Source organism: Coenobita brevimanus, chromosome 13 (assembly GCF_032717465.1).
Source record: "Coenobita brevimanus isolate Jiangsu-jjx chromosome 13, ASM3271746v2, whole genome shotgun sequence".
In the NCBI taxonomy this organism is placed as follows: Eukaryota; Metazoa; Arthropoda; class Malacostraca; order Decapoda; family Coenobitidae; genus Coenobita; species Coenobita brevimanus.
The window spans coordinates 35,618,194-35,635,659 of NC_136966.1; the positions used below are offsets into that span (position 1 = coordinate 35,618,194).

The 17,466-nt window shown below is 45.4% G+C and overlaps 1 protein-coding gene and 1 non-coding gene across 2 annotated transcripts in view; both read left to right on the top strand.

The window, feature by feature from the left end:
* Positions 1–10,436: 10,436 nt before the first annotated feature.
* On the top strand, positions 10,437–10,555 carry LOC145417169 (5S ribosomal RNA). Its single transcript, XR_013900430.1, has one exon. It is a non-coding gene; the product is annotated as a 5S ribosomal RNA (ribosomal RNA).
* A 1,089-nt stretch (positions 10,556–11,644) lies between these two features.
* The window catches only part of LOC145415436 (RIB43A-like with coiled-coils protein 2), a 119,600-nt gene continuing 113,778 nt past the window's right edge, over positions 11,645–17,466 (top strand). Inside the window, exon 1 of the mRNA XM_080284717.1 lies at positions 11,645–11,776. Within this exon, the coding sequence (XP_080140843.1) occupies positions 11,645–11,776 (132 nt within the window). The remainder of the gene's footprint in view (positions 11,777–17,466) is intronic.

Genomic DNA, 17,466 nt, shown 5'->3' on the forward strand with positions numbered 1-17,466 from the left:
GCTGGAAAGTGGTGGAGAGCATTAAAGGGCTTTTTCTTGACAACCTTATTTCATTAGATGCCACATGGAGCCTACACTCATCTGATGGTTGATGCCATCTATGAACTTCTGCCAGGATTCAATATGGACACATTACTGGAGGGCAATTAGACTATTGCTTGACACCTGGTACTGATCCAGACGGTCAGGTGTTGGTTGCCTCTGGAATTAGAGACCATCTGCCACCACCTTCCTTTCTGCTTGTAGAATGCGCTGATCACATGTCCAAGTATGAGCTTCAGGGCGACGTTTAATGTGTGGTCTTGCAACATAGCGACTGTAGAAGACAAGTATGGAGCTTTCCCGGGATGAATTTAAGTTTTCAGGTGATTGTAAATCAAATGTGGGGGGAAGGAGGTTGGAAATGTATGAGATATTCATAGGGCAATACTTGGGAGGAATGGTAATGCAAATGCGAATGTGAGGAAGGGAAGGTCCAGCATGGAGGGAATAGTGGAGGCTGAGTGCAACGTCGTCCAAGAAGAGTTAGGGATGGAAGAGCACTTGACATGGGAAAGACTAGACTGGAGGTTATGATGTGATCAAGAGTGCTTCCATGAGTGCGTGTGGCACAACCAGTGTCCCAGTGAGTAAGTTGGTATCAATGGATGAATTCAAGGAGAGGAAACTCATTGCAATTTGGAGAAGGAGAGAGGTCACCCAGAGCAGGATGTCGGGATTTAAAGTCACCCATGCAGATCATGCCACGAACTGTAGGAGTAGGGAGGGTGAGGTGATTAATCCTTCCAAGGGCAGAACAGACATTAGACAAGCGGATCTTACTATTGCCCACTAAGGCCTCAAAAAAGCCGAAAGGCCATATCATCATTTACAGAGCAGCAGAGTAGTTGATGTGGTATAGGGGAGTGAATGTAATTAAGACCATTCCTGGTGAGATGAACATATGAATTGTAGCCAGTAAGTGAGGGAGCCTCTTCCACAGGTAAAGGATGACAAAAAAAACCTTCTTGAATGAGTATAACATGTGGGTGATTGCGACATGCATAGCACTTGAGTGCAGCAAGTTTCGATTGACTTCTGATTCCACAGATATTCCAAGAGATAACATGAAGTGGCATTTGGTTAGCGAAGTTTACGTTTAGGTTTCTGGGGTCAGGCAAGGATAAGGAGGAAGCATGAGCACTGTCTTGTAGTGTAGGATGTGAGGGGTCTTTTGTCGGTAGATCGCTGATCCTTTCAAGGCGAGAGGCAATAGCATCCATCTTCTCTGTGAGGGTGGTGACAGTAGTGATGATACCTGATGAGACTCAACAAGATTGATTGATTGACCGCAAATAATGAAAAACTGGTGGCGCAACTGCCAGGGTCATATGCCACCGGATGACAAAGTAAAAGACACATCAAAATAAAAAGTGCATATTCATGTTAGAGTTAATATCTGATAGTAGGAATAAAACACAGAAAATAATAAAAGAATAGTTTATAAAATATCAGTTACTTATAAAAATGGAAGGAGGCCCGCCTCCTGAAGAAAACTAAAAACATTACGAAAATCGCTAGAGACATCACCAAGCATCGAGGACAAACAGTAGGCACCATCTGTCCCCTTATGCCTATGGAGGAATCTCTGACGTAGGTCCCCCAGACTCGGACACTTGACCAGCAAGTGACGGACAGTAAGGGGAACAAGGCAGTCATCACAGTACGGCTGAGATTCACCACTCATCAGGAACCCATGTGTAAGCCGTGAATGCCCAATGCGAAGCCTAGTGAGAGCCACCTCCAATCGCCGAGACGTAGAGGGAAGAACCCTTGGCACAACCACTCTCTGAAAGATTTCTTTTAGTTTATTGTGAGAGACAACATCCCAGAGTCTCTACCAACACATACGAATTGCGTACCGCAAGTAAGGTGTTACATCAGAAGCAGGAAGTGGGTAGTCGGTTGGGGGCTGTTGAGAAGACGCAGCTTTAGCTAAAGTATCTGCCCTCTCATTGCCCACCACACCAACATGTGCGGGTACCCAGCAGAAGTCTACTCGGCGGCCACAACGGCCAAGAAGAAAAAGCCACTCTAAAATTGATAAAACCAATGGATGGGATGCATTAAAAGACTCCAGTGCAGACAGAGCACTAAGCAAGTCACTAAAAATCACAAAAAAGGATTGGGGGAGAGTAAAAATAATTTTAACAGCATATAAAATTGCAGTCAGTTCTGCCGTATACAATGAAGTAATGACAGGAAGGCTACCGCCCCTACTAAAGGAAGGAAAGACAACATCAAATCCTACTCCATTATCAGTCTTGGACCTGTCAGTATAGACGGGGACATAACCCTCATGAATGGAGGCATGTTCTAAAAAGAGAGACAGGGACACATGAGAGGGAAGTGAGCCCTTTTTTTCAACAAAGGACCTACAGAAAGTAATGCGAGGAAGCAGCCAAGAACCCACCCTTGGGATCCAATGTGGACAAATTGCCAGTCTCGGAACAGAGAGGGCTAACATAACAGACTGGACCATGTAACCAAATGGCTTTGGGAGATTAGGACGGGTGTCAAAAACAGAAGATCGGGAATCCTGGGAAACGATGGCACAAGAAATTGAGTCTGGAATGCGGTGAAGACGATACCAACACCTCATTATTAGCAACTGGCATTGCAAATCCAAGGGGAGTACACCAGGATCCACCAATAAACTCGAACCGGAGATGATCTGAATGCCCCGGTTGCCAGACGTACACCAGCATGATGCACAGAATTTAACAACTGGAGACGTGCATCTGTTGCAGAGGAGTAGACCTCACACCCATATTCAAGTTTAGGAAGAATAAGAGACCTATGCAAGAGGAAGAGGGTCTGACGGTCAGCACCCCAAGAGGTATGAGCTAAAACCCTCAAAAGACTCAAAGCTTTAAGACAAGCCACCTTAACAGAACAAATATGAGGAACCCAGGTTAGTCGTCTATCAAACAGAAGACCCAGAAACCGCGTCTCTTCCACACAGGATACTCTCCTACCATAGAGATACAAGTCAGGGTCTGGGTGAACCCCTCGAAGACGACAAAAATGCATAGCCACTGTCTTTGTTGAAGAAAAATGAAAACCGCGAGTTTCTGCCCAGTCAGAAATTCGATTGAGGGCCAGCTGCAATTTCCTCTCTATCAGAGACATTCTAGATGCGGTGAAGGAAATCAAGAGGTCATTGACATAAAGTGATCCTCGTACACCATCAAGAAGTACACTAATGACACTGTTAATGGCTACAGCAAACAGAGTAACAATAAGGATACTCCTCTGTGGTACTCCATCTTCTAGTGCTCGGGCAGTAGAAAGCACTCCTCTCATTCGCACCCTTAAAATTCGGTTAGATAAAAACTGTTGAATAAAAATAGGCAAGCGTCCACAAAGACCAAACTCATGAAGAGAGAGTAAAATACCATGATGCTAGGCAGTGTCATATGCCTTCTCCAGATCGAAGAAGACCGTGACCTGGTGTAGGTTAGTGGAGAAAGCCTCAGTGACAGAAGATTCGAAGGACAGTAGTGCATCGGTGGTAGATCGCATTTTTCGAAAACCATACTGGGCAGGGGATAAGAAGTCACCTCTCTCTAAAAACCATACAAGCCTAACATTGACCATCTTTTCCAAAACTTTACATATACAAGATGTCAAAGAAATAGGGCGATAATTCGTCGCCTGTAGGTGGTCTTTACCTGGTTTGGGGATGGGGATAACTACAGCAACACCCCAACAAGCCGGAAACTCCCCAGAACACCAGATCTTATTAAACAGTGAAAGCAAAAACAACAGGGACTCATCAGACAGGTGGCATAAAAAGGCATAAGGAATATCATCATAATCAGGAGAGGAATCGTGGCACTGCGACATAGCCGCCTGGAGTTCAGAAATTGAAAATGGAACATTGTAAAGCTCTCCTTCAGCAGAGACAAAACTGAGACCACGAGACTCTAGGCGCCGACGGTGGCAAGCCAAAGGCGTATCTGCATCCTTCTTTGACACAATGGCAAAATGATCAGGAAGCAACTCTGCAACAGCAAATGGATCTGCCACAGTTCCACCTGTTGCGGATAAAACAGGAGGGGAGGGAACAGTAAATTTTCCTGAAATTTTCCTTACCCGGTTCCACACCTGTATGATGGAAGTCCTCGAATTATGGTGGAAACATAACTCTTCCAGGATGAATGCCTGGCCTCTTTTAACCCGCCCCGTCCCGTCAACGTATGGGTATGTTACAACATTTTGCATTTACCAGTCCCTGCGACGTACTGGTACGTCGTGCAATTGCAAGGTCCCTAATTTGCACAATTTTCAATTTTTGCGCGTGATTTTTCGTATGTATACACGGGACACCTTCGTCTATTCCTCTACAAGATGCCAAGCAGGGACAATGCCTTACACAGCATAACCTCCCCCCTCCCCCCCTCATGCCATTGTCTCGGCAATTCACCTGTTACCAGTGACCTGGCCAGTAAAGATATTCAGGGCCAGAGTGATTCTCCAATCGATGACAATGTGGAGGACAAAGTTTACATAGCATTAGAAGAAGAAGCAGTCAGAAATAATGATCAGGTAATGTGGCAAAAGAAGGTCAGGTATGGTGATGAGTTAGTGAGTGAAACAATGCTTATAATGCCTATATTATTGCTTGAAAACCAATATACTCTCATACTACATATAAATTTGTACCAAGTAAATAAATAAATACCGTTTATAAGTTGTGTGAAATAGTTACTTTCCCACAGAACTCGTTTTCTTTGGTGCCAGCCTATTAGAAAACCCAGTCAGGTAATGAGGTATTCCTACCTGGATCGAGTATTTTAAACCTCAGGTGAGCGATTTCTCTATGAATTTTCGATGTTTCTCACCAAAAGCGGAGGTTTTAGCCAAAAAAAAAAAAATCGAAAATACCTCGGGATTGGGGGGTGTCAGAGGTGCGAAATAGCTCGGGATGTGACGGATTAAAACCCGCCTCATATGAGCTCATGCCCTCTGATACGCCACCAAATACTGAGGATCCCCACGGTGATGACAAAGTCGAGAGAAGGCGACTCGTTTGGGCTCTCACTGGAAGTGCACTCTGAGATCCACCAAGGGACCGGACATTTAGGAAACTGACCCTTCATTTTTGGAATAGATAACAGGGCTGCTGAGTGCAACACGGTATTGAAATATGACACAGCCTCAGTAAGACAGCCAAACTCGTTGATAGAAAGGGAAATGGAACTTAATTCCCTGAAACGTGGCGAGTCAGCCTTATCCAGAAGCCAGCGAGGAAGACGTGGCTGAGGTCTACCAGCACTAGCAGTTAAAAGTAATGGAAAATGGTCTCTGCCATACAGGTCTGGCAACACATCCCAGGTAAAATCTAAAACAGCATCAGCTGAGCATAAAGACAAATCAATGGCAGTAAAAGTTCCAGTCTGACTATGGAAATAAGTCATTTTATTGATATTAAAAATGCCTAACTCCTAATCTTCCACTAAAGAGGCTAGCATTACACCCCGAGGGTTGGCCTCACTGCTTCCCCATAGCGGATGGTGACTATTCATATCTCCTAGTAACAGAAAGGGAGAAGGAAGGTCATGAATAAGGCATTCCAGATCCGCCCTTTCAATAGTAGCACTAGGAGGAAGATAAAGACTGCAAACTGTATACTGCTGATGTAAAAACATCCGGACAGCAACAGCCTGCAGGGGAGTGGAGATGTCCAGATGACAGTATGGAATATCCTTGCAAAGGAAGATAGCAGCACCTCCATGATAACCTTGGCCCGGCACAGGATCAGAATAAAAGGCATGGTAGCCAGAAGGGCCGGAAGGAACAGTAGCACCTACCATGGTATGCATATGCACAGAGGAGTAAATTGAGAAACAAGATGACACAGTTCCTCATAGTTGGCACGTAAACCCCGACAGTTCCACTGGATGATGGAACCCATAATGGAGGAAATGATGATTAAGTGCAGGACTGTACACCTGACAAGTGAGCGGGTTTGGATTGATGCTTATGAAGACGCTTCATAGGAGCCTGCCCAGCACCAGAAACCCGCATCCTCTGTCTAACATCTGAAGACAAACGTGAGGATGGGGAAGTAAGTGTTACAACAATTCTTCTTGGAGTGGGCATACCAGTTTGTTTGGAAGGTGGCTTGGGGGCATCTTTGTAAGTGTAGGACGGCCATTGCCCTCACCAGAAGCCCCAGAAGTGGAAGTAGAGTCCACAGGACTCGGATCATTTGAGGAGGACATCCTATGCTTTAAATCTGAAGCACCAGCAAGTTGTCCAACAACATCCCCAGATGGGGACCGGACCAGCAGTGAACCATCAGCTTCAGCTGTCCCTTGGCTAGATTTCTCAGTCTGCGGGGCACAGGAAACAGGAGAGGGGTCGACACAAGGGTCAACAACAGAGACCTTAGATGGCCGGTCTTCATGCTCAGAGGACTCTGACGAACAACAGTGACGTTTGCCAGGCACAGATGGAGCCTCAGTCATACTGGGTAAGACAGGAGAAGGAGTCTGGTCAACGTGGACGTCTGCCACCACTACAGAAGTGTGCAAGCCATCAGCCACCGCAGTGGGGGCGGAAACAGTTGGAGTAGCGGTCGGGCAAACACCATTCTCACAATCAGTACTAATCATGGGGATAGCTTCCTGTATATCACGAGTTGAAGGAGTGGGTACTGGAATGGTTTGAGGCTGCCTCTGAGATGCAGGGCGACGCACTGACGTTCCAGAAATGACAGAAGCATAAGTAGCCCCAGGCTGAAAGAAGAGAGTCTGGGCTCTCCTTTTAGCTTCAGGAAATGAAACCCTCTCACGTGCAGGAATGGACAAAATCTCCTTTTCCAGGCAGTATCTCGGACAATTTTTTGAGGAGACAGCATGAGGACCTCCACAGTGATAGCATTGAAGGGGTCCTTTACAATCACTGGTATGGCTTGGTCTTCCACACGAGACACAGACCCCAGGAAGGCCAGCCTGTGCACGACGACCAAATTTGCTGACATGTCCATACCGCTGACAATGGAAACACTGTCTTGGGGTGGGCACATATGGCTTCACCGGAAGTGACAGCCAAGCCAGCTTCACAGAGGTAGGTAGGGTCAACCTGTTGAAAGTCAAGAAGAGGGTCGGAGTTGGGGTCAGGACACCATCAATTTTTTTCTGTAGTCGCTCAACACATATCACATCATAAGAACTCAGCTCCTCCAACAGCCGCGCCTCTGAGTATCGTAGGAGGTCACGGGAGAAAATCACTCCTCTGCACCTGTTAAAAGTAGCATGGGGAGCACAGTCAACTGCAGCACCAGAAACAGAAGTCAGCACCTGTAATCGAGAGCTCTCCTCTGGGGAGGACACCTCAGTAAGGATGTTTCCATCCCCTTGGGAACAGATCCTAGGTTTCCTGCTGCAAGCTGAGACAACAGCATGGTGCAGATCAAGTATGTCAAAATCCAGCATTGTCCCTTTCATAGAAGGTTTCATAACCAGATATTTTGCATATTTTTCCGGCACCTTATCGTCTGAGCCGAACCCCAGAGCCGAATCAACCCGACGGGATCTCCTCCTATTCCCAGTTGAACGCTGGGGCAGAGAAGGAGAGTCCCTAGGGGCCTGAAAAGGCTCCAGAGTGGCAATGAGGGAGCTACATTCTGAAGAATGTCCAGGGACAGATGCAGTGTCATCACCAGATGTATTTTTAATGGCAGCCATGAAAACAGACAAAAACTTCATTCCCCCACCCCTCCACCCACCACAGAGCCCAACAAGGGGAGGTCATATGCCAGGGATAAATACCACTGGTGACCCCAGAGGTAGCAGGAGAGTATACGCAGGTAACCACCAGGGGACCGGGCAAGGGTGACCCCAGGATGATAGGAGCCATCAGGCCCCCCAGTGCCCACTTGACCCTGGCCAACGCATGACCAGCTGATTGACCTGGTCGGGCCCAACCAGGCCACCCGTTTAGCCAGAATAAGGGACCAAAGAGGTGTATTGCTAGCTGCAGGGCGCATCGTGCAGCATCACTCAACCCCCAGTACTCCTGTCTCCCAGCATTACGGGACGCCACGCACGGCAAACACGTGGGGAGGCAACGGTCCTGCCCTAGATGGCAAATGGGCAAGGACTGACATCACCAGCAGGCCTCCTCCACCAGTGATGTTGGGGGTGCTTGGTCCACGAGGTCAACAAATACTGAACCCTACAAAGGTAGGCAGGCCTCCAAAGTAGGTGGCTCCGCCAACCACGCTTCAAGCCCCGCCACCACGTCAAGGTGACCCCCTGCAGTGGGGACTCAACAAGAGAAGCAAGTGTGCTTTCGGTGCTGATGTGTTAACTGACCAAGCCATTGATGCATGCCTCAGTGGCATCAAAGTGTGCCATAAGTGCTGTGTGCTTATCAGACATCAGAGAGGCAATGGCTTCATGGAGAACAAGTAACTGTGCAGAATTGGGAGTGGAAGAAGAGGCAGGTGAGCAGGCTGTGTCCGGTGGTGGTGGCAATGGTGGCGGTGGTGCATGTGGTAACGAGGCTCAAGGAGTCATAGCAGGGCTGAGTGTTTTGTACAGCCGTGCCACATATTGACTCTTGGCTTATAACGACAAGGACATCTCCACTGTGAGGTGTCCAGTACAGGTAAGGGTAATGGTGTTAATGCTGGCGATGGCCCCCTTTACGTCACTTGCAGGTGAAGGCAAAGTCTTGTAGTAGTTTTCTGACAATATATTAAACACCGTCTTGAATCAATATACAGCGATGCCAGACAACTCCGTGTCCATCCCCAGACCCGTATAGACAGCTACTGATCGCAGGCTCTCATCCGGCTAGGGTGGTGGTCCCGATCACAGAGGCATGAATCACTCAAGATAGACACAATAATCCGCTCATCATCGACATAACACTGGGCGTTGACGCCCTACTTGGATCCTACTTACAACTACTTACATACTATATTTACATACTATATAATATTTACAAAAAGGTTACAAACAATTTTCCCCCTCATCAAAAAGTGTGTCTCCTGACACAGTGGTGGGGCATCAAGTCATAATATGGCAAGAATGCATGTGGTCTGAGTATACAGTGAACCGGGACTACATGGGAGTACAATAATAAATGAGATATTACTACATAATTCACAAAGCTGGATGTAAGAAAGGATTAATATATTTACAGTACATGGCCATGTTGGAAAAATAGCATAAACATATAGGTTTGGTCAATTTACAAATATATATATGTATATGTAATCACAAAATGAGTTTTACTCAGTACTACCATTTTCCAGGTCTTTTGGTTGTCGCACTAACCTTGTTGCTACACGGATCTCATGCAACCTTTTGTCCATTCTCTTGAGACAACAATACAGGATACAAACAATTGCAATAAAACCTAGAAAACATAAGACAACCGAAGGAAATACAAAGACTGCATGTGACCAGGATCGGTTAAAAGCTGAAGAGAACTGGTTCATAATGAAATCAGACTTGTTTAGATAGGTCAACATACGTAGGTTCTCAGATGTGATAGAAAGATTGTCTGTTGGTGGATGAAAGGTAGTATTAATAGGTTTGAAGATGTCATACTTGTGGGAGCGAAGTGGGAAGTGATAATGTGTGGCATGGGCTATTATAGACTCAGACTTTACTGTACAGTAATCAGGGGCCTTATATAAACCAATTGCGGTTAGTGAACGGACAGGGTTCTCTGGACAAATAAGACTGACTGGAGTTGAGACACTAAAGAAGAAGTAGCGGATGTGATTTAGACGAGCATGGTGTACCTGGCTTTTGGGAGCCGGAACAAAGGCACAGACAGGTTGTACTGAGAAGTTACGGACTAAGGCAGATTTGCAGAGAGCAACGCTGCCAGGAAAAATTGTTAGGAGGTACGCAGCACAAACACGAGAGTTGGATGTGAGAAGGGCACATCTACCGAGGTCACTTGAGGAGAGGAAGGCAATATAGAGATGATCATGAAAGAGAAGAAAGTACTCTGCATGCAAAGACAGAGGCTTGTGCCAGGGAGTTATTGTACCAGAAGGGAAAAGGAATGATGTGAAAGAGATCGAGTATGATGGAAGAATGAAGAGGAATATGAACAATTATATCTTTAGTAAGGAATGTGGCTTCTAGTATTGGGTAGTAGTGTTATAAAGAGGAAAATGGAGTCATAAGAGACAAGCCGAATGTTGAGTGAGCCCATTCCAAAGTAGAACGAAGGTCAGAGAGAGATACTAAATCTAGGGTCACACGACTATCAACAGCATTGACTACAATACGAATTATGCTAGTAACTTGGGAGACAAGAGAGTCCAGAGAAACGTGCAAATTATCAACATGTAATTTAACATACATCAACTCGGAAATAATATTAGTTTTTGAAACTTCACGCTTAAGAATAATCGTAAAGTTATTTGCCATACCACGTTGAGTACACCGCTTCCCGTCCGATCAGCGAAGTTAAGCAACGTTGGGTCTGGTTAGTACTTGGATGGGTGACCGCCTGGGAACACCAGATGCTGTTGGCATCCCTACGTGTCAAGTGGGGTTGGTGGAGGATTAGTGCCCCTCCCTGTAAAACAATTAACTCTAAGCCCTTGGCCACCCCGTTTGGGATACATGGCGTCTGGCAATGAATGAATGAATGAAATTTGCAATGGTTCCAACGTGGAAATGGTAGTGGCGAAGGGGTGAGTTATGGGCAAGTCCCGGAGGCATGGTTGGCAGCACACCATGCACATTTGTCTGAGGCAGAGCACCATTTGAAGCACCATGACTGTTCGTCCTTCATTCTGCATAGCTCACAGGATGGGAGACAAGAGAGGAATCTGAAATTGACAACTGGTGGAGGGTTTGTGAAGCTCCAGGTGACAAGAAGAAGTTTGATTGCACTCCATTTTGATGTAAACAACGAGCAGTGTAGATGCCAGGGAGTTATTTGGCAAAGGAAGGGTCAGTGCCGACAGGGTAGCAGGTGATGAGGAAGGTAGGGACCTTACGGGGCCAGTGAAGTGAGTCCTGAACATCCAGGAACAAGGACAGGAACTCACCACTCGTGACCCTGTGTATGAAATCTGTACGTCGTCATGAGATATTGGTGAAGTGGGAGGTGACAGCAGACATTCTGACCTCAGCCAGCTCTCGATTGAGACAGATTGTCTTGGTAGCCAACGAAGTTTCATATCAACAGTGAGGTACTCTTTGAAAAGGAGTTTGACATACTAATCTACGGAAGCAAATTCTGGAGTAACTGGTGCAAGCTGGGAAGATGTCTTCTGAGGAGCGAGGCAGGGGAGGAAAGGATCAAGAACCTTGTACTGAGAAGAAGGCTCATTGTGCTTGGATGTTTTCGCAGCAGGAGACGATGGTTCACTGTTGACAACCGAAGTGTGTTCCACGAGGCGTTTGATGGAGGTGGAGCCCTGGGTGACATGATGAGGCTCACAGGCTGAGGCAGCCTGGGAGTCACCGCGACTGCAGTAGGTGTGGAGCCCTGGTGTCTGAGAAGGTCAAATGGGGGCCAAACTTCCTCAGACGGGACGCCATCGTCACTGAGTGCTAGGTCGACCTAAAGATCAGAAAGGGTGGCAAGTTCAGAGTATTACATATTGCCCTAAATGGGTATTATTCAGGGCAGTGGCAACACCTACACCAGTGGAGTGGAGTTGGTGCGTGTGCTCTGGCAGAGTAACGTTCCTCTCATGCGCATGCACAGACACGAGAAATTCCGACCGGAGGGGACTGGCCAGGTGAATGGGCTTTAATAGCAAAAATACTGGCAAAGGCCGAAAACCCCAAAATTCCCAAGCCACACTATACGAAACACGAGGTTTTACTATAGCTCTCTGCCAAGGCTGGAGGGTGGCAGATTCCTAGATCCTTCAGAATCTCGTCAAAACCAGAGAGCTTTCTCACTGGTTTATTGACTCACTGTGAGCGACATCTGTACCCAGTGAAGCATGGAGGAGATAGTAGCAGAATGCATATGGAGGATATGCAGACTGTCCTGGGAGGAAGGTAGAGTCCTGGAGGCTTGGAAGTCAGGTATAATTATTCCCCTGTACAAAGGAAACGGGGATAAAGAAGTGTGTGGCAGTTATAGGGGCATTTGTCTTCTTAGTTGATTATGAAAAGTATATGGTAGGATACTTATTGACAGAGTTAGGGAAGTAACAGAGGAATTAGTTAGAGAAAAAAGGGGATTTTAGAAAGGGAAAAGGTTGTGTAGATCAGATACTCATCCTTAAGTCTTTAGTGGAAAAGTTTCTAGAGAAGGGAAAGAAGTTGTTTGCGACCTTCACGGATTTGGAGAAACCACAATATAACAAAGTGAATAGACAATGAATTGGAAAATATTAAGAACATGTGGAGTAAATGGGAAGTTGTTGAACGCCGTAAAGAGTATGTATGAGGGCGTTTCGGCTGCAGTGCGTCTGGTTAGTGAACTGAGTGAACTTTTCTATCTGAATTTCGGACTGAAATGTCATGTCTCCATGGTTGTTCAATCTGTATATGGATAAGGTAGTACAGTGGACGTTGGAGAGGCCCTAATAAAAGAAATTTTTGTTCTATTGTTTGCTGATGATACTATATTGTCAAGTGAAGACAAAGGGGAACTGCAAGGCACGATGAATGAGTTGAGAGTATGTAAGAAACGGAATCTAAAGGTGAATGAAGGGAAGTGCAAAGTTGTGGTCTTCGAGAGAAATGAAGCCATTGAATGCAGTGAGGCTGGATAGTGAGGAAATGGAAAATGTGAGTGCATTTAAGTACATGGGTAGTGTGATTAGTAAGGATGGAAGCTCAGAGAATGATGTGCTCGATAGGGTTCAGCAGGGAAGAAAGGTTGCTGGTTCTTTGAAAGCAGTGATAAGAAATAGAGAAGTGAACATGGAAGTAAAAATTCGCTGCATGATAATACTGTGATACCAATTATAATCTATGGAAGCGACGAGTGAGAGCAGTGGATATGGGTTATTTGAGAGGAGCATGTGGAGATACATGGAGAGACCGACTGACACTTGAGGAAGTGAAGAAGCGTTGTGGTGTGGAAATGGATGTGATAGAAAGCGTTAGGAGAAATACAGAGGTGGTTTGGCCATGTAGAGAGGATGGAGAGTGAACGAGGAGGATGTATGTGAGTGTGATGGAGAGAGGGGAGAAGGAGGGGGAAACCAAGGATGAGACGGAGGGATGGAGTTGATAGAAATACCGGTATGAGAGGTGTGTGTGAGCTGGGGGGAGGGCAGTGAGATGGCAGGGGTCATGGCGACGTGGATGCAATTTTTCTGTGTCCACCCCTTACGGGATTAAGGCGTCTGGCTATAGACACAGAGATTATATTAATAATAATAATAATAATAATAATAATAATAATAATTATTATTATTATTATTATTATTACTAGTAGTAGTAGTAGTAGTAGTAGTAGTAGCTGTAGTAGTAGTAGTAGTAATAGTAGTAGTAGTAGTAGTAGTAGCAGTAGTAGTAGTAGTAGTATGAAGATGATGATGATGAATGATGATGATGATGATAATGACTGGTGATAATGATGATGATGATAATGACTGGTGATAATGATGATGATGATAATGATGATGATGATAATAATAATCTATCTATCTATCTATCTATAGCCCGACGCCCCAATCCCGCAAAGGGTGGCCGGAGACAAAACGCCTCCAAGTCGCTCTGTCACCCACCATTTGACTACCCTCCCCTCAACTCACCCCCTCCTCCCTCATATACCTCTCGACTCCATCCCTCCACCTCATCCTCGGTCTACCTCTCCCTCTCCCTCCCTCCACCTCACCTACAAACACCCTCTTGGTCAGTCTTTCATTCTCCATTCTCTTCACATGTCCAAACCACCTCAGTGTATTTCTCTTAATCTTCTCAACCACATCCACATCCACCCCACAGCGTTCCTTCACTTCTTCATTCGTCAACCTGTCCCTCCACGTCACTCCACATGCTCCTCTCAAGTAACTCATTTCCACTGCTCTCACTCTTGACTTGTTCCCCTCTTGCCTCGCTTCCATACGTCAGGGTAGGGATCACAATACTATCATGCAGTGACTTCTTAACTTCATTACTCACCTCCCTATTTCTCATCACTGCTTTCAGTGTACCAACAACCTTCCTTCCCTGCTGTACCCTTTCACGCACTTCATCCCCCAAAGTTCCATCCTTACTCATCACACTACTTGAATGCACTCACATTCTCCATATCCTCACCATCTAACCTCAGTGCACACTCTGTGACTTCATTCCTCTCAAACACCATAACTTTACTTTTGTTTACATTAACTTTCAGATTCCTCCTCCTACACACTGTCCCAAATTCATCCACCAAACCTTGCAACTCCCATTCATCTTCACTCAACAGTACTGTATCATCAGCAAACAGCAACACCGGAAGCTTCCAAATCTCACCCTCATTCATTAGAGCCACCCCCACATCCACTGCCCTACCCTGCACCTCCTTTACAACCCCATCCATATATATATTAAACAGCCATGGAGACATCACACAACGCTGTTTCAGTCCCACATTGAGATCAAAGAACTCACTCAGCTCACCATCCACTCGCACCGTAGCCCTAGCTCCCTCGTACATACTCATCACAGCACTCAACAGTTTCCCCTCCACTCCATATATTCTTAATACCTTCCACATACGTTGCCTATCTATTCTGTCATAAGCTATCTCCAGGTCCATGAAGGCAGCATACACTTTCCTTCCCTTCTCTAGATACTTCTCCACTAAACATCTTAGAACAAATATCTGATCTACACATCCTTTTCCCTTCCTAAATCTCCCTTGTTCTTCTCCAACTAGCTCCTCTGTCATATGCCTAACCCTATCAATGAGTATTCTACCATATATTTTACCAGTAACACTAAGAAGGCAAATACCCCTATGGTTACCACATACTTCTCTCTCCCCTTTTCCTTTGTATAAAGGAAAAATTATACCTGATTTCCAGTCCTCTGGAACCCTTCCCTCTTCCCAAGCCAATCTACACAACTTCCATATCCACTCCACAACAATCTCAACCCCATACTTAAGCATTTCACCAAACACTCCATCAATTCCTGGGTCCTTTCCCAACTTAATCTTCTTCATCGCTTCCACTACTTCCGCCCTACTGATCTCTTCCTCCCTCCTCTCATCTCTTCTTCTCCCAGCCATTCCCCAACCACTTATACTCGCACTGCTTTCACTCTCTACATTCAACAAATCCTCAAAATGCTCCTTCCATCTCCTCAATTTCTCTCTCCTCTCCACCAACAATCTATTTCTCTTATCTTTCACTCCCCTACTATTTCCCCTTTCACACTGCCTTACTATCTTTACTTCCTTCCAAACCAATTTCTTACTCTCCCTCCATTTCACACTCAGATTCCTCCCAAACTCTTCATCCACTTTCTTCTTACTCTCCTTCACCAGTCTCTTAACCTCCCTTCCCCTGCTCACATATACCTCTCTCTTCTCTCCCTCATCTTCTCCCCTATCTCTACTCGCTAACCATTCACTATATGCCTTCTTCTTTTGTTCCACAGCTCGTTTCACCTTATCATTCCACCATGCTGTCCCTTGTACACCCTTGCATCTCCTCCTCACTCCACAATAATAATAATAATAATAATAATAATAATAATAATAACAGTACTAACAGTAATAATAATAATAATAATAATAATAATAATAACGATGATCATCATAATAATAATATATCTACCTATTGCCAGACGCCATAATCCCGTAAGGGATGGCCACAATCAAATCGCCTCCATCTCGTCCTGTCCCTCGCCATTTCACTGCCCTGCTCCCAGGTCACACACCCCCTCCCTCATATACCTTTCCACTGCATCACACCATCTCATCATTGGCCTCCCCCTCCCTCTCACTCGCTCCACCTCACTAACATACATTCTCCTCGTCGTCTCTTGCTCTCCATCCTCTCCACATGTCCAAAACCACCTCAGTGAGTTTCTCCTAACGCTTTCTATCACATCCACATCCACACAACAATGCTCCTTCACATCCTTATTTGTCAGTCTGTCTCGCCACTGTGACTCCACATGCTCCTCTCAAATAACTCATTTCCACTGCTCTCACTCTTGACTTGTGTCCTTCCAACAAGGTCCAAGCTTCACATCCATACGTTAGAGTTGGTATCACAATACTGTCATGCAGTAACTTTTTATTTTCAATGCTCACTCCCCGTTCCTTATCACTGCTTTCAAGAAATCAGTAACTTTTCTTCCTTGTTGTACCTTTTCAGGCACTTCACCCTCTAAACTTCCATCCTTCCTCACCACACTACCCAAGAACTTAAACGCACTCACATTTTCAATTTCCTCCTCATCCAGTCTTATTGTAGATTCACTGACTTCATATCTCTCGACGACCATAACTTTACTCTTCCCTACATTCACCATTAGATTCCGTTTCTTACACACTCTCCCGAACTCATCCACCAAGCCTTGCAGCTCCCCATCGTCTTGGTTAACAACACAGTATCGTCTGCAAAGAACGGTACAAGGACTTTCCAAACACTGCCATCTCTCATTAGGGCCTCTCCAACATCCGCTGCCCTACCATGTATCTCTTTTATAATCCCATCCACATACAGACTGAACAACCATTGAGACATGACACATCCCTGTTTCAGTTCAACATTCAAAAAGAAAAATTCACTCTGTTCACTATCCACATGCACTGCACCCTTAGTACCCTCATACATACTATTCACGGTATTCAAAAACTTCCCATTTACTCCATATAGTCTTAATACTTTCCACAGTCCTTGTCTATACACCTTGTCATATGCTTTCTCTAAATCCATGAAGGTCGCATACAACTTCTTTCGTTTCTCCAGAAACTTGTCTACTAAAGACCTAAGAATGAATATCTGAACTACACAACCTCATCCCTGCCTAAAATTTCCATGTTCTTCTCCCACTAATTCCTCTGTTATTTCCCTAACTCTGTCAGTAAGTATCCTACTAAATACTTTATTACATTAAGAAGACATATACCCCTGTGATTACCACACACTTCTTTTTCCCTTTTTCCTTTGCACAGGGGAATAAATATACCTGACGTCCAATCCTTTGGGACACTACCTTCCTCCCAAGCCAATCTCTGCATCTTCCACATCCATTCTACTACTATCTCTCCCCCATACTTTAGCATTTCACCACACACTCCATCCATTCCTGGGGCTTTCCCCACTTCGATATTTCTCCTCTCTTTTCCCCTCTACATTTAACGCTTTCCGTCTCTCAACTTCTTCTACACCCCTGTTTCTCATCCACTCACTAAATGCTTTCTTCTTTTGTGTCACAGCCTGTCTCACCTCTTCAGTCCACATGCTGTTCCTTGCACCCCCTTTCGTCTTCTCTTCACCCTACACACCACCTCACATGC